Below are 15,653 nucleotides of genomic sequence, written 5' to 3'. Positions count from 1 at the left end.
TCTGCCTTCCAAAAAAGAAGGAAAATATTACTGTAACTACTGTGTAGTTTTAATATCAATCCTGTCTGTTCTGCTTCTGCAGCCAGGGATGGATGCAGCAAGAGCTTCTAACTATCCCTAGTTATAAGGGGAGGGAGGTTACAGCATATGATATTTAAAAAGAAAGGCCAGATGCCAACCTGAGAGGAATGAAATAAAAATCAAATAATGCAGTAGTTACTCCAATTGAGTTATAAAGGTGACAGCAGCTAATGGGGAATACTGCTAAGGTGCCAGCCAGGCAGCTGTGAATTCTCAACATTAGTCCTAAAGCTTGCTTTTGGACAAGTTTCTCTTATTCCAGTGTTTCCATAAAAGCATTGACTAAACAAGGAGTAGAAAGGGTTAGTTTTGGTCTATGAAGTGAGTGGCTGCAGTTTCTCTTTGTGGTACTGTAATGGAGAGTTGTTATTTTCCTGCCAAGTGTTGAATTCAAACAAACAAACAAACAGAAAGACACAGCAAAATAAACCAAGCCAACTCTACCATAAATAAAACTCAAACTGAAAATGCCAGGATTAAAAATTTTTTTTAATTGGAATGATGTGATCTATTTTCTCTGCCATGTCTTTCCTTGTTCCATTCTCTCTCATAACGTCACCTACAAGAGACTAAATATAAGGAGCCGGTGACAGGAGGTGACACCCTTCAGGCTGCTCGGATCTGGATGCTCCAGCATTACACTGGTAACTGGCAGACAGGCGTCTGCACGCAGATTTGGACCATGCTTGCTATGAAGTCATTGCTCAAAAGCATCTGTTGTGTTGACTTCCTCACTGTATGCACGGCCAAACTGGGGAGACTTATGTACCTTCAGGAAGTTTACTGTCAGGCTGTGTGTGGCAACAGGGGTGGCACAAAATAAAAGTAGAGCAGAAGATGTATCCTGACATGTGTAGCACCTGCCACATGCTTCCCTACTCATGGAGGAGATGGAGATTGAATTGTCCAGATACTGTTATAGCAGAGGGGTATGAGGGCAGGAGACAAGCTGCTATATTTCAGTAAGGAATAAATAAGAGAAAGAAAGCAAACGTGTAGGCTTGAGGACAGCAAGATGGTGAGTCCCATCCACCTGCTAAGTTTGCCTCCCTCTAATAGTCAGGCTGGTGGGTAGAGTAGCTGGAAATAGGTGGACTCTGCTTATTTTCATGACAATAGTTATCAGGAAGCTTCAGATACAGACAGATAAGAAAGAGAGGTGGCTAAATTAGAAATGAAGATGGGAAGCAAAATCATCTTGATCTAGTTTACAAGGTAGTGGTCTTGGGTCTCCCCTTGGCATAAAATTAATGTAAGAAGAGTTGCAAGCAGTTGAGCCAGACTGAGCAAAGCATTAGGCTTGGAGTCATCTTCCCAATGACGTCTGTGTGTAGGAGCTTGGCAGGAGGGAGAGGGGGCACCTGGGAGAGGTCTGGCTCAGGAATAAAAACAAAGCAAAACAAAGGTGCAAAGTGTCCCCAGGGAAAAAGGTAACTTAGCCCAGTTACTTGGGTCTATTTCCATACGTTCCAAAAGAAGCAATAATAAATACTTAAAATTAGAGTGATATTTATGGATTCTGCTGACACTACTGGCATTTATTCAACTGTATCCTTGAGGACCTCAAGAGAAAAGGGAGCATGAAGCCAAGCAAGCAGCAAACTAGCACCCAGCATTAATAGAGCAGCTCTGTATGGGATACTTACATGAGGAGCGAGGTAGTAACCAGGTGTTGACATAGCCCAGACACCCTCACTTTTCTTCATTCAGGTCCAGCTTTGTGCCAAATGCTGGGCAAAAGTAGACCAACTGAGCATTTACTGATGGTTGGGTGAACCAAGACTCTGGCAGGATTGTGCTGCCAAACCAGCCAAAACAGATGCAGACATTAGGGGACAATAGCCGGATATTCGTTGCTCTTTTTTTTTATGTGTGCAAATCTGAAGGGTATGGTGAGTGAGTTTGAAATGCTGTCTGACTCTGTCAGGACGTTAAATGCAGGTGAATGAACATGTGCCAGTGAGGCTAACACTGAATGGGAGAAGCAGTTTGCTTTCTTGAGCAACACCACAAGTGGAGCAGATGCTTTTGAGGCAGAGATGTGAAACAAAATGATGGATGTTACTCTTGCCTGCCTCCAGAAAGGAGCATGCAATTAAAATGTGAGCATGAATGGAGCAAAATTTTCTTTCACTGACAACAGTGTGCACTGAAAGAGTGTGAGCAAAGCAGAAGGCATGAATTACTGTCTCCAGAGACATCTCCTTTTGTGTTGGCAATATATGGGAGGAGAGAGGTAGTAAGGCATTGTCCACAGCCAAGTTCTTGGACCTGATACACAAATATGAGTGAGATTTGAGGAGCTAATATGATCTGATATGCAAACATGTTGATTTTTTCCAGTTAGCTGTAAGAATACAGTTGGAGGCTTTTCAGTTGCTAGAGGGTTGGTTAAGGAGCTCATGGCATCACTGACCTAATTCTTTAATAAATCTTAGAAGACTGGGAAACTGCAAATACTGAAAACTGAGAATGGTGGGCCAGTATGCAGAAAAGGGCAAGTGTGATAACTGATACAGGTCTGATGGGGTTTTTATAATGGTAGCTGTTTTTCAAAGGAAAATGCTGTTTTCATTTAAGTTGAAATGATTTAAAAGGGATTAGTCTTAATACAACATGCTGTATGCAAAACAGAAATGGAATACAAACATGTTTTAGACACTCTTGGTATAGCACATTTTGAGCTTTGTTTAAAAAACTTTTCATAACATGTTTATGTTAAAGAAAATCCCAAAGAAAGTCCAAATCCAAACCAAATATTTTCCATTTGCTACAGATATAGATTGCTAAGAAAACTTCATGGAAAATGTTGATATCATCATGTGCTACTTGTGCTGTCTTTGATGGCAGGAGAGGAGGTAAACAAAAAAACAAACCAAAAACCAACAAACCAAACAATGGGATTTCCTATTAATGGTAAACTCAAGTTCTTTGTGAATCTGTATGAGTTATATGAGTCACTGCAGGCTCATTCTCAGAGAAATCAATATGGAATTGCCCACATAAGGAATTTCAAGGTGTTGGTGTCATAAATTATTAGCCAGTGAACATTGCTTGATGGGAGCAGATATTCCCAAATGACCTTTTCCCATCAATAGTATTTCCAGCTTGGCTGGTAACTGTAGGTGCATAGATGTGGTAGTGTTTTGTAAACATCACCCTGTGCGCATTCACAGCAGGTTTTTGGTTCTTCATCCATTGACCTATAGATCTCAAAAGATGAGAACTTGTCATTGAACATGTTTCTAATGGGAGTTGGTATCTTCATGGCTGATCTGGAGATAAATAAAACATCATTTGCTAATAACTGCGGCAGATGGCACAAAGATTATCTGTCATCACTATTTCCCGCTTCATCGAGCATGCAACGTGATCTGGGTTGCCTGATGAACTGGCCCCAAGCAGATACAGTGCAGCATAACAAAAAAATTCGTCTAAGATCATGCCAATGGAGTGCTGGGGGGCACCTCAGCCATAACACCTCCTTGGAAAAGGTGTTAGAGTGAATGAGCAATGAAATCTGGTTTCCCACTGAGATGTGGTGGCATGAAGGAAAGAGTCAGTGGGAAGCAACGAATAGCTGTGGGTCAGGGATTTCAGCTCCTTGTGCAGCCCAGGCAACAGGAGAGACGTTTCTGCCACTCGCAATCTGAAAATAATTAAACACCATAGAAAAGGAAGAAAACCTTTTGGAAAACTTGCAAATAAATCTTTCACGGACAGTGGATTGCCAGAGGACTTGGCAACAGCCTGCAAATGGCCCCACGGACAGAAATATCCCTGAAAAGTCTCTTTGCTGTGGCAGGGGAAGGTAGAATGAGAACCCTGTCTAGAAGCAAAAAACAGACAAAACAACAATCAGGTATGATATTAAGGGTGAGGCTGATTATTCACTTGAACAAATACTGATGAGTTGGAAAACCCTTTGATGTTTTCAAGCCAAATGACTTTGTGGCACATAGTTTTAGCAAAGTACAAATCATTAGCCTGATTACAGACATATCAGTGTAAACGTTGTGCCACCTGTGTCTGACCATTAACTTATCTGGCATTACGCAGAATTAAAGTCATGTTCTTCTACAAACTGTTCTGCAACACTTATGTGTCTCATTAACATCTTTACAAAAGGGACCTGAGTGGTGTCATAACAGAGATTTGTTGTAGACCAACAGCAGAAAAAAAAAAAATAGAACAAGGATTAAGGATTTGAAGCATCTTTTCCCTATTTCTGGCATCTGTCTGTTTCTTCACAGTCTTGTCATCATTTGGGAAAATGTCTGCTATAAATACACTTAGATCAGATGCTCTGAGATCAGCATCTAGTGTAATAGATGAGAACAAAACTCTTGTTGTTGTGAAGAAGAGTATTTGTAGAAGTTCTTGCAGGTTGTTGAGTCATCCAGCATTTCAGATGTGAGGAGCAGCCCGTTATTGGCATGTCCAGGGGAACCTGCCAGGGAGAGACCTCCTGGGTAGCAGAGATTTGCAGTCAGTAAAGTGAAGACAGGTTGGTGTTGCGATGGACTAAATGACTGTCTTGTGTTCCCCAACTGCCTAGCTAGCTCTGCTCGGTGTCTTCATGACACCACCAGCCTTCCATAGATTAAAAACCTCTGGGTAACACGGCACATTATGACTTGGTAGCCTTGTACCATTGCATGCTATAGGTAGGATACACAAGGTTATATAGGAGTTTTTACTTTAGGATATGGTGGAAATTTTCCATATGTACTAACTCTACTCCCCTCTGAACCATTCTCTTGTGAGGATTGGGTGGGCAAAGGTGATGACAGTATTGTGCTGATCGTTAACTTTGGAAACAATTGTATTTTTATATACAACTGACAAATACATGTATACTGGAGAAGAGAGCAGTGACTACAGTCCACCTGCACCCAGTCAGCATCAGATAGAACATAAACAGATTTGCACTAATTTTCAGAGAGCAGATTTCAAACCCTGTGCAAACAGTTGCATCTGGTTTTAAAGCAGGACCTTGTGCTGATGCTCAGGGGTTATTTCCAAGCAACATGTTTAGGAAGTTGCTTGGAAATGCCCTCAAATACAACTGACATTTGTTCTAGGGTTTAGTCCCTGCGTCCTTGCTGAGACACCCTGTCCAGCACAGCAAGGCTTCAGGCTCTGGGAGCCCGGCCTCTGGGGGCAAAGGCTCTGCACATACTCAAACCCGCTGCACCTCAGTATTTGTTACGAGAGCAACCAAAACCTTGGGTCAGTTTGGTGGGTAGTAAAAGGGGTAGTAAAATCGTGCTAGCTCTGTTGAAACAACAGGAGAAGCAATGGTTTTTACCAGTTTGCATTTGTTCTTTCATGAAGAGATGACAGTTTACCCAAAAAGGCTGGGTTTGGCCATTTTATATATCTGTTACAAGCTCCAGCTGTCATTTCTTGCATCTTTGGATTACTATAGTCAACCGAGACAACACCATGGTCAAATAAGGGCAAAGTCTGTAAATAAAAGCTGTTTAAATACCAAAAAATAACAAATACACTCACTATGGAGGTTGACTGATTGAAAATTATTTGTGGTTTATAGCTTGTGTTTTCAGCTCTACCAGACTCATTGACAGTACCATTCCACATCTAGTTGTAAGCAACTGGAACCATTAAATATTTAGGGGTGTTTTGATTACTTTTCACCAAGCATTTGGCAATTTATCAGCTAACTTTCCAAATATCTCATTCCTGCTGCTCCTCTTTGATCACTGAGAATGGCCGTGTATGGACAGAACTTTTCTAAGCCATTTAAAATGCGTCTGCGTGAAATTACGAAGAAAACCACGCCTGGAGAATTCTCTGGAGTCTGAATTTCTAACTCCTATGAGCTGGTAGGGGTTTTTTGCCCTTATTTTATTTAGATTGACTCAGCACCAGTTTTTTTCCAGTTCTGTGTCCTCAGTCTGTTGCAGCAGGGCTGTTAGGATTCAGCTCACGGAGACTTGTAACAGGAGAGCCATCAGCTGTGCTTGATCTCAGAAAGAAAGGGTGGAAGAAGTGGGAACAATACTTGGGAAGAGGGGCTGCTGAGGGAAGGAAGGCAGAGTGTGAATCATGATTGGGCTTCAGCGCTAATAAAATGGACAAGACAAGGCCCCTTCCTTCCTCACAGCTCCAGAAATTTCTCTGAGGCTGCACCTGAGGACATCAGATAAGGGTCTGTCCCAGAGGCCACAGACACTGTACCCCAAGAGCTGAGTTCGTATTTCCAAGGCAGAAGAAAAATTACTTGCCAACCTGAGAGGCAGCAACCAGACCGACTAGAGCAGTGAAGGAGACTGTTATTTTTGTCTCAGGGAAAGAAAACAAGTGCAGCATATCACCTGGTCTGGCATCAGCTGAAGCTGGACAGCTGACCCCCAGGATTAGCACCCTTCCTCAGTGGGGAGAGAAGTCATTATACAAAGCAGAATGAGACAAATGAAGTTTTCATTGCAGATGAAGAGTGGGAAACGTTGCTGACAGCCAGCTCAATGGGCTGATGAAACTTCAGCCCCAGGGAGACTGTTCAAAGGCTCTTTCAATTATTTAATGAAGTGTGGTTGAGTTTTGACCCCTCAGCGCCATTGCCTGAGGTTTTCTGTGAATGTTTTAGGTCTTGTTCCTATCCCTGAGCTCATTGACTACTCGGAGAATTTTCAAAATCATATTTCTCTAGATTTGTAATGGTTTTCTTTCTTGTTGCGTGAAAGGCCACACAACTGACAGAACAAATTCATCATACAGAGAAGCCAAGAGAGGGACTAAGCCCAGGAGCCCACTGGCAGCACTGGGAATGGGAGGAGACCTCAGCCAGCTTGGGCGAACCACCCTCCGAGGCACCAGCTGCTGAACAAGGCTCCAGCATTTACCAGTTCCCACGGCACTTTTAACAACAGCAGGTTAAAGAAATCAGTTTTATTTAGAGAGACGGGACTTGTCTTAAAATTTTTGACCAAGTTCTTTTAAACCACAGTGAATAATGCACAATACTGCATGGTGTATTCCTGCACTGGCTGGGGCTCCCATTGCCCTCATTTGCAAAATGCAGCCTTCTCCAGAAGTTACCACCAGGAGCACGGCTTCTTCCCCATCCCTCCATCCTGACCCCCAGCTGTCCTCCTGCATCCAATCCCAGCAGCAGCCCTGCGGCAAACATGACCACAGCTGGGGAAAAGCAACGCCAGAGAAACACATTTTCAGCTCCACTTTGCAATTTAAATTAAGTAGAAGGAGCTGTGTGTGCAGCCCCCAGCCGCTGCTCTGTGTGCAGCTGCAGGTCAGTGGCTCACATCACCAGCACCGGTGATATTGCTGCAGTCCTCTGTGCTGGCATGGGACTGACGGTAACGACACCACGTCAGCCTGCAGTATCATTAAAATATCCTAGCTGAGGCTGCAGTGAGTTTCTTTTGCTGGCCCAGCACCTGCGATGCCCTCAGCTTCTTGGCTAGAGTACATAGAAGTCATTGTTGTTCGACAGGTCACTGTAATGGCAGAGGGCGAGAGCGGGACCCTGTACCGGCGGGGGATCAGGTCGACTTCTGCCCTGAACCCCCTGTGCCGTGGGCCTGGCTGAGCCTGGCTTGCAGAGATGAGTGTCCCACTTGGGCTCAGCCACAGCCCGGTGTTTGCGCTTGAGTCTGCTGCCACCATTGCAATAGGTCCCACAACATCGGCACGTCAAGAAGTGCTTGGCTCGATGTTTGGCCATTGACACGGGGGCTGGGGCTGTTCCTCCAGGAACGAGAGTCCCCGCCATGGTGCCCCGTGGGTCAGGCTGCCCTTTCAACCGGCTCCTTCTCCTCTGGACAGTGTCCAAGCTGATGTCCGACTGGGAGGAGCAGCTCTCGTTCCAGCCGGCGCCAGCACTCAGGCTGCGCAACGGCAGGGCGAGCCGCAGCGCCTTCCAGAACTGGGAGCCGGAGCGCTTGGACTTCTCCCCCTTCCAGGTGACGAAGGAGACGGACTCCTTCAGCTGGAGGATGCTGGGGTGGGTGCACTGCAGTGGCCTGTACTCCACCACGATGAGCTTGGTGGCGATGGCGTTCTGGCACATGATGCCCAGCTTGAACTCCAGGAGGCTGATGCTCTTCTCTGTCAAGTAATCAGGACTCAGGACCACGATCATCCTGCGGCTCCTCTGGATGAAGTCAAACACGGCTTCAGTGGTATCTAAGAGTGCAAGGGCAGAGGAATTGGGGTGTACAAGGGGGGAGGGAGCAGGGAGAGAAAAGCTGAAGGAAGTTGGTGGCATACCTGCACAGATACCCCCATCCCACAGAGGAAAACCTGGCGTGAGCCCAGTTAGTGACTTTCGACTTCCCCACACTCCTGCTGGCAGGGACTGCAGAAGCAGCAGCAGCATTTTAGCTTTGCAGTGGGTTTTTGAGAAGGCTGAAGTGGTGAACGAGAAGACAGGATGGCAGGATAAGCCAGGACCATACCCTGACTTCTGCCCTGCAGGTCATCACTGCTGCCCAGGGAAGTGCAGGTGTCTGATAAAGGCCAGGTCTTGTTTGGGAACCACCTGCCTATAGCTCTGACAGCCCTTTGCACAGAGGGGAACAAAGTGAAGCAAGCATGTAATTGTGGCACAGCTTGCACCGCCAAGGTTGAGACCCACTGCCCTCTCTCTCACGCTCTCTCATCTAGAAAAGGAAGCCTCCAAACTTAGAAAGCAAAAAATTCAGCCTTAAACATCTCCATCCATTCCTCTAGCTGTGATGGGAGGTGAAAATACTGTCCTTCAAAGCATTTATTGGGATTAATTGCAGTTTGTAAAGCTCAGCAAGATGCTGAGCTGGAATGGTGCCAGGCAAGGGCAGCATCTTTTTTATTATGAGTGTTGAAAAGCAGCAAACCTGAAGGATGTCCTTGGAATTCTATCTATGGCTTGGGATGCAGCAAGCATATTGAAGGTGTCTAATACATGAGCAGTGGAAAGGATAGGAATTAATAGGGCCATGGCACTTAGCAAATTAACCCAAGCTGATTAACAGAACTGTAAAAACTTTAAAACCCATCCACGTACTGAGTGCTGGTGCCTGAGATGGACCTGAGGACAAGGTGGTGTTCAAGCAGGACAGAGAACACTAGAGTAAGAGCTTTTGCAGAAACAGAAAGAAAAACCACGTAGGAATGTCTTGCGAAGAGCTGTTCTGAGGACAAGAGCTTCCTGCTGCTTCCGTCACCCTTCACACTGGTAAAGCCATGATTCCTCAGTCTGGAGACTCCCCTCCCTCTCTGCCAGTAGAACACTGGTCTTTTATATAAATAAAAATAACTCTCCTTCCCTGCAATGGCAATGTCTCTTATAATTCCAGCACTTGGCTGGCTCTTTCCTTTTCTCACAGCAGAAGTTGCACCATGTTGCACCTGGATGCATCTTATTTCAAGACTGTCCAGAGCAATACCTTTTATTCAAAGATATATGACTAGCTTTAAAACTCATCACCAGATTATTTTGGGACCAAGAACTTGGAACAGGAAAAATGATTGAACAATAATGTCATAATGGAGAAAATAAAGCACTGTTTGGCTCATTAACATAATACTGGAATTCAAATCAAAGTATTTGGAGTATTTTTCTTTTGTGTACAAGGTTTGGGGGGATTTTCTTCCCTGCCACACAGGAAAACACCGATTCATTGAAACCAAAAGTAGATTATAAAGTCAGTTCTGTCAGAATCGTCACTTAATGCTGTGAAACGTTCTTACCACCCTATTTCAAAGGCACAAAGAATTGGCAGCAATCTCTCAGTTTACTGAGTCCAGTCCTCATTCAAATCTTTCTATAACTGGTTGAGATCTATTTTGAAATCAGTCAAGCTTCAACACGTTGTGAAAGAAAAAGCTTCTTTGCTGGTTTGAAAGGACTTCCTTTTTGAAACTGAAATTGTAAAATCACAGCAAAACATAGGCAGGAGCAGCCCCTGTGAGGTCACCTATTCTACCTGCCTGCTCAAAAAGCAAAGGTTCAATTAATGTGAAGGATTCCAACACTGCCAAAATAAAATGTTTTGATTGAGCTGACAGTGATAGTTTTCTTTTATCAACCTTGAATTTGCAACACCTTTTGAGACTCAGCATTTTTTTGGCAGGGAAAATGCTCAAATTCCCGAAGATAGATTTCATTTGTGAGAATGGGGTGCATTTAGACTTGACGAAGCAGGGTACCTTGGGATGTCCAGTTTACAAAATCCTGAGTGGCCATTTCACAGTGTGCAGACAGGATGGTTCCTCCCAGTGGTACCAACGGCACAGGACGGGAAAAGCAGCAAGAATGCTGTGGGGGTTTGGGTACCAACAGAGCTGGAAATAAGATACTCCTGGAGATGTGCTTTATATTAAAAAATTCCACCTTTACTAAATAGTTACAAAGGACACCGCGTATTTTTGTTGGTTACTTGTGTCTCCCTTAATGCACCCCAGAAATGTGACAAGAAGAGCCACACATTTGTCCCAGATCAATAAAAACTGTGGGGTCATAGATCCCATACTCATACCCCATAGACCCCAAATCCATAGACTGGCACAATAATCCATTTTGCTCATGTTGTGGAAGTGCTAGGCTCTCTCTCAACTTACCTGCTAGCATGCAAACAAGGGAAAAAGCCAAAAAAGCAGCTTGGATGAGAAAACATGAAGCTGAACGAACCTCTTCTAAGCAACTACCTGGAGGGTGATGAGCAAAGCAGCTTAAGAGGCAGTTTGATTTCTGTGGTTAGGGCAGATTTCCAAGATTTCCGTTCAACACCCTGGCTTGGTCTCTCAAGCAGAGATTGTGTTTCCTTCCCATCTTTCTATCTAGTGATTACCAAATGAGTACTCTTCAGGTCAGAGACTCTCGATGTGTGCGTGCCCACTCCTGGATGACATCTGAATGTTGTGTGTCACTGTGTTTCTGCCTGCATGGCCCTGGCAGCAGCGGTGGTGTCTCAGGATCACTGCAGGCACACCATGAAACAACCAGGAAAATGCCCCCCTCTAATAAGGTGTCCCCAGATGATCTTGATACTTGGAATACACACAGCCATCTTTCTTTAACAGCCTTTTGCAGACATAATGGGGAGGAAAATGACACTTATGAGAAATGCACAAGGACTGAAATGCAAAAGTGAAAATGTTTTATTGAACAGCAAAATAAAATAATACTGACACTTCACAGACTAAATAACACAACGGCAAAAAAAAAAAAAACATACAGAAAAGAGAAGGGAAAACTCTGGAACAGCTGTACAACATCAAATGGCACGGGGAGGGAAGATGTTTTTTTTCCAATTTGTGCCACACTGTTTACCCATGAAATAACAATGAGGAACTTTGTATGAGCTGCATATTGATAAATGTTAGGTTAGAGCACAGAAACCTAAATGAATCAACTGAACTAGACAGATGCTGTGACAGAATCCCATGATGGAAACCACATGTGGCATAGGATGAAATGGCAGGTGTGTTTGAGCTGCTTTGCAGATCTGTGCTACAGCTGGGACTGGGGTTTACCCCTGGCCTGACAGCTCCCAGCAAAGCCAGTGGCAAAGCTCCCAGGGGAGCAGAGCCCAGTCCTGCGCTATTCCTTCCACATTGCTCTCTCTGGACCTATGGAGCCCCCTTGAAACCATCACACCTTTTTTGGGTGCTCTGCTGTTGTCTCTCCGCAATCCTGTTCTGGGGTTGCAATGGCACCAATGGCCACTGCAATGTATGCCAGAGAAGGTACCGGTCCTTTGTCTGTTTGGAAAACTCTTCAAATAAAAATCAGCAAAATAAATAAGGTGGATTTAACTACCTAAAATAATCAGACTAACTAAAGCATCAGCAGAAGTTCTCTTGGTACCTCAGCCAAAAGTGAGATGTGATATGGTGAGGCCTGGGATGTTAATTGAATTTATGCGTATTTTCGAGTCAATTTTTAAAAAATCAAATTGGAGTCTAACACAATTCTGCTTTGGCCTCAGGGCCTTCCCTCTGCTGGCAGATCTGGCAGCTGATTACAGGAATGCTGAAAACACAAACAAAAAGGTGAAGCTGGGCAAAATGACACAGCTGTGATGGCTTCACAAAGCTGAACATGGTTTTGGGTACTATCTCATACAAATGAAGCTTTCTGGAGTAATGGAAGCAGCTCTGCTCCTCCACAGGCAGCCACAGTAGAAAACCTCGTAACAGCAAAGCTTTCAAGCACCTCTGAGCAGATGAAGAGCTCCTCTGCTTTCAGCCAAGCTGCCTGCAATTTTACCGGCTTAGAGCACAGCTTACTTGGGGAGGAAGGATTGAGAAAGTGGTGAAAAAGCAGCTTTTTTTGTTCCACATTTGTACAGTACCTATCCAACAGCATGGGTAGCTGTGGCTCCCCACTGCCATAGAATAATGTTATTAATCACACCATGCTAAGAGCAAGAGGCTTTGCTGATGCCAGGATTCAACCCCACACCTTTAAAGCTGGGCTGTTTACTGGGATGCCCTTGAACCTTCTGGCTCAGCTGGGGGAATAGTGCAGAGATTCCAATTTGTAGCGCCCTTTTAATGCCATTATGAATGGCTATGCTTTACCCACTGGACACTAACAGAGCAAAAGCATGCGTCAGAGGTGACTCAGGAGCAACCATTATCAATGAAAAATAAACATGCACTTAGTGTGTGTAATACTAAACTCCACAATGAAGGGGGCAGGCCCTTGCATCGGGAGCTCCAGGAGTATGGAGACACCTCCAGACCTTGTAATTTTATGTGAAAACATTGTGAACAACAGTACTGGTCAATGCCAGAATCCCGCTATGCTTTGGTCTGTGCTACAAGGGAATGGACACTCCCCTCCTTGGTCTGAAAAGCCTGTTTGCAAAGAGTTAACTCACCAGATCCTCTCCTATGCCTGCTGCCTCCAACAAAGCGAGGACTGGTACTCAGTGGTTTTGTAATTTCCATTTTGTGCAAAGGTTGCAGAAGCTGAGATACAACCTCTGCTTTGCAGGTCTGGGCTGGAAACAGCATGGCCAAGGCTAGTTTAAACCTGAGCCCTGAATTACCCCTTGTCCTATCACAATAGGCCCTACTAAAAAGTCTGTCCCCATCTTTCTTATAAGCCCTCTTTAAGTACTGAAAGTTCAAAACAAGGTCTCTCCAGAGCCTTTTCTTTGCTAGGCTGAACAACCCCAACTCTCTCATCTTTTCTTCATAGTCTTCCCAGCCGGACAGAGCTAGTGGTTTTTAATAAGTTCAAATAAGTTTGTAGGGTCATCTGGGGAGCTGGACATATATCCAGTGCCATTCCAGAGGCCTTGGCAGCACCTTGCATGGTGCTTTCCCCCAGCCAGCAGCACAGAGAAAGTAGGCAGGTTCAGTAGTAAATTGGGGATCGTTGCAGTGCTTGTGAAGTCCCTGAGTTTGCTTTACAAAGAAACATCTCTCAGACATGCTCCATGGCCTGTACTAATGAGATATTTTCCTTGGATTACGAGCATTATAGCTCTGAGGGGTCTGGGGTACTTGGGAGACTGCAGAGTCCCAAAGACTGACCACTTATCAGTAGAAATGTTACAATACAAATAACAGCCATTTCACATTGCCAAACTATCAGAATGTACTTGATTCTACAGAAATGTGGAGATCAAAGATGAGAAGCCTCAAGAGTCTATGCTACCCCCACCGAAGCAGAAACCTGTGATCCCTAAATGATAAGGACTACATAGCTGGGACAGATATGAAAGGCTTTATACTGGAGCCACCTTTCAAACTGTTCTGCAGCCTCTGTGACTGGGACCAACAACCAGGAAGGAGTGGAGCCATTTAGGAGAGAAAAGGAGCTCTGTCCCAGATGCTAACAAAGGTCCCATAGGAATCAGGGCTACTGGCCTATACAGACACCACACTATCACAAGGTGCTGGCTGCATTCCACCAGGATAGCCCAGATTAGATAGACCCTGAACCCAGGGCTTGTGCGGTTGATGACAAGGATATGCATTTGCAGAGAGGAGGTGTATGCATCTTTGGTCTCTCTACTACCAGGGCAGTAGAAAAGCTGCAGGGAGGCATGACAGTCCTCTGAAATGCTTGGGACACAGTCCTTCATGGCAAAACCCCTGAGTTCCTTCCCACTCCCTGGCCTAACTTGTGGATTTGGGGGGTTTATTTTGTTTTGGTGGTAAACATTTTTCAGGCATCTGTATGAGCCTATCAAGGCTCAAACTCCTGCTATTTTTCTTCACTGGCATTTCCACCTGCAGCTGCTTCCAGAACCTGCTGTTTGGGAACTTGGATTTCTCGCCTTTCCATTTAATGACAGTCAAGGCTGCTTTGGCCTGCTTCAGCTCCTTCACTTTGCTCTTCTTGATGGCTTTGTACTGCACTAGAATGACTTTGATGTTGCCCTTGGAGGCCATATTCTCTAGACCAGCCTTGAGCTCCAGCAGGGCTTGTGTCCCCTGCAAGACGTAGTTGGGGCTCAGGACAACAAGCAGACGTCGGCTTTTCTGGATGAAGCTCAGGGTTTCGTCTGTTACAACTGGGAGAAAGAAACATTGAGGCAGTTAGTGATGGCCAAGAACATATTGGTGAGCTGCTGCCATGACACCACGTGTCTCTTGAAAAGAACAATAAAATCTCTTGGAGGTCCTCTCTAGAGACCATACTGGTGCTTCCCAACCCTGCAACTGATTCCACACAGGGCCTCCTACACCACAGCTGGTACCCACTGCCCCATACAATGACATCTTCTACTCACAGCCCCAGGCTGCCTACGGATGTTTCATCCTCCCATGATACACTGAGATGCCTGAGGTAGCTACATCTAAAAGGCACTGTACTACAAGGCAAAGACACCACCCAAGGCTGTGAGGATGCCAGGTAGCCAAGAGGGATGCTCTGATAGGCTGTGATTTAGCTTCCTTCCGGTGAGAGCAAAAAAAGAGGCTCTTTGGAGCTAAGCAGGAAAATTGCCCGGTGGACAACATGTGACCTCAAGGAAAAAGACTCAGCCTAAAAAGGCGCTGGGAAGTCTGAATGCCTATACTTACATCCTCCTCTGGCAGATGTCCAGAATGACTCTGGGTAATTCCTTCACTCCTCTTGCCTCAGTTTCCCCACACCAAACACACACAATAAGTATCTACACCCTCCCTGAGCATCCTCATGGGTTAATTTGCTTTGGAAATACTACCATCTCAACTCCTGTTACTCATCCAGCTATTCCTGTTGATGTCATCAATGAAAGTAGATTTGAGTGAGAAATGACAAGTAAACTGCTCTGAGGACTTTTAATGAAGTGTCCCAAAAGTGACACGCTTTGAGCTGGAGACATGTCATAGCAACTGTGGATCCTCTTTAATTTTCTAACATCTACAGGTAGACTGTCCTTAGGTACCTTTCTGTAATTAATGTGAAAATTCCTTGTAAGTGTGAATCCCAGCACTTGCACTCTCTGCTGCAGGATCTTCCACACACCATTGACAAGGCAATGCTCTTGACTGGTCAGAAAATGCAATGGAGAACAAAATAACGCTGACAGGAAACTTCATTTAGCTGTCAAGCACATTTGATTAGTTCCTGTCAGCAAACTCAGAGGATAATCCGTCTC

General features: G+C 44.8%; 1 protein-coding gene across 10 annotated transcripts in view; it reads right to left on the bottom strand.

Annotated features, from left to right (window-relative positions):
* Positions 1–6,976: 6,976 nt before the first annotated feature.
* The window catches only part of IL1RAP (interleukin 1 receptor accessory protein), a 48,337-nt gene continuing 39,660 nt past the window's right edge, over positions 6,977–15,653 (bottom strand). For 4 of the 10 annotated variants that reach the window (XM_065073627.1, XM_065073625.1, XM_065073624.1 and 1 more), the window contains one exon: positions 11,186–14,582. In XM_065073627.1, the coding sequence (XP_064929699.1) occupies positions 14,185–14,582 (398 nt within the window). In that variant the 3' untranslated portion in view covers positions 11,186–14,184. Of the gene's footprint in view, positions 8,254–11,185; positions 14,583–15,653 lie in introns of those variants that run through there. The other 6 variants (XM_065073622.1, XM_065073628.1, XM_065073623.1 and 3 more) reach the window with 3 other exon arrangements.

This window comes from Columba livia, chromosome 9 (assembly GCF_036013475.1).
Source record: "Columba livia isolate bColLiv1 breed racing homer chromosome 9, bColLiv1.pat.W.v2, whole genome shotgun sequence".
NCBI lineage: Eukaryota > Metazoa > Chordata > Aves > Columbiformes > Columbidae > Columba > Columba livia.
Note: the sequence above shows the minus strand (reverse complement) of the source record. Positions and strands in the feature narration are given on the sequence as shown.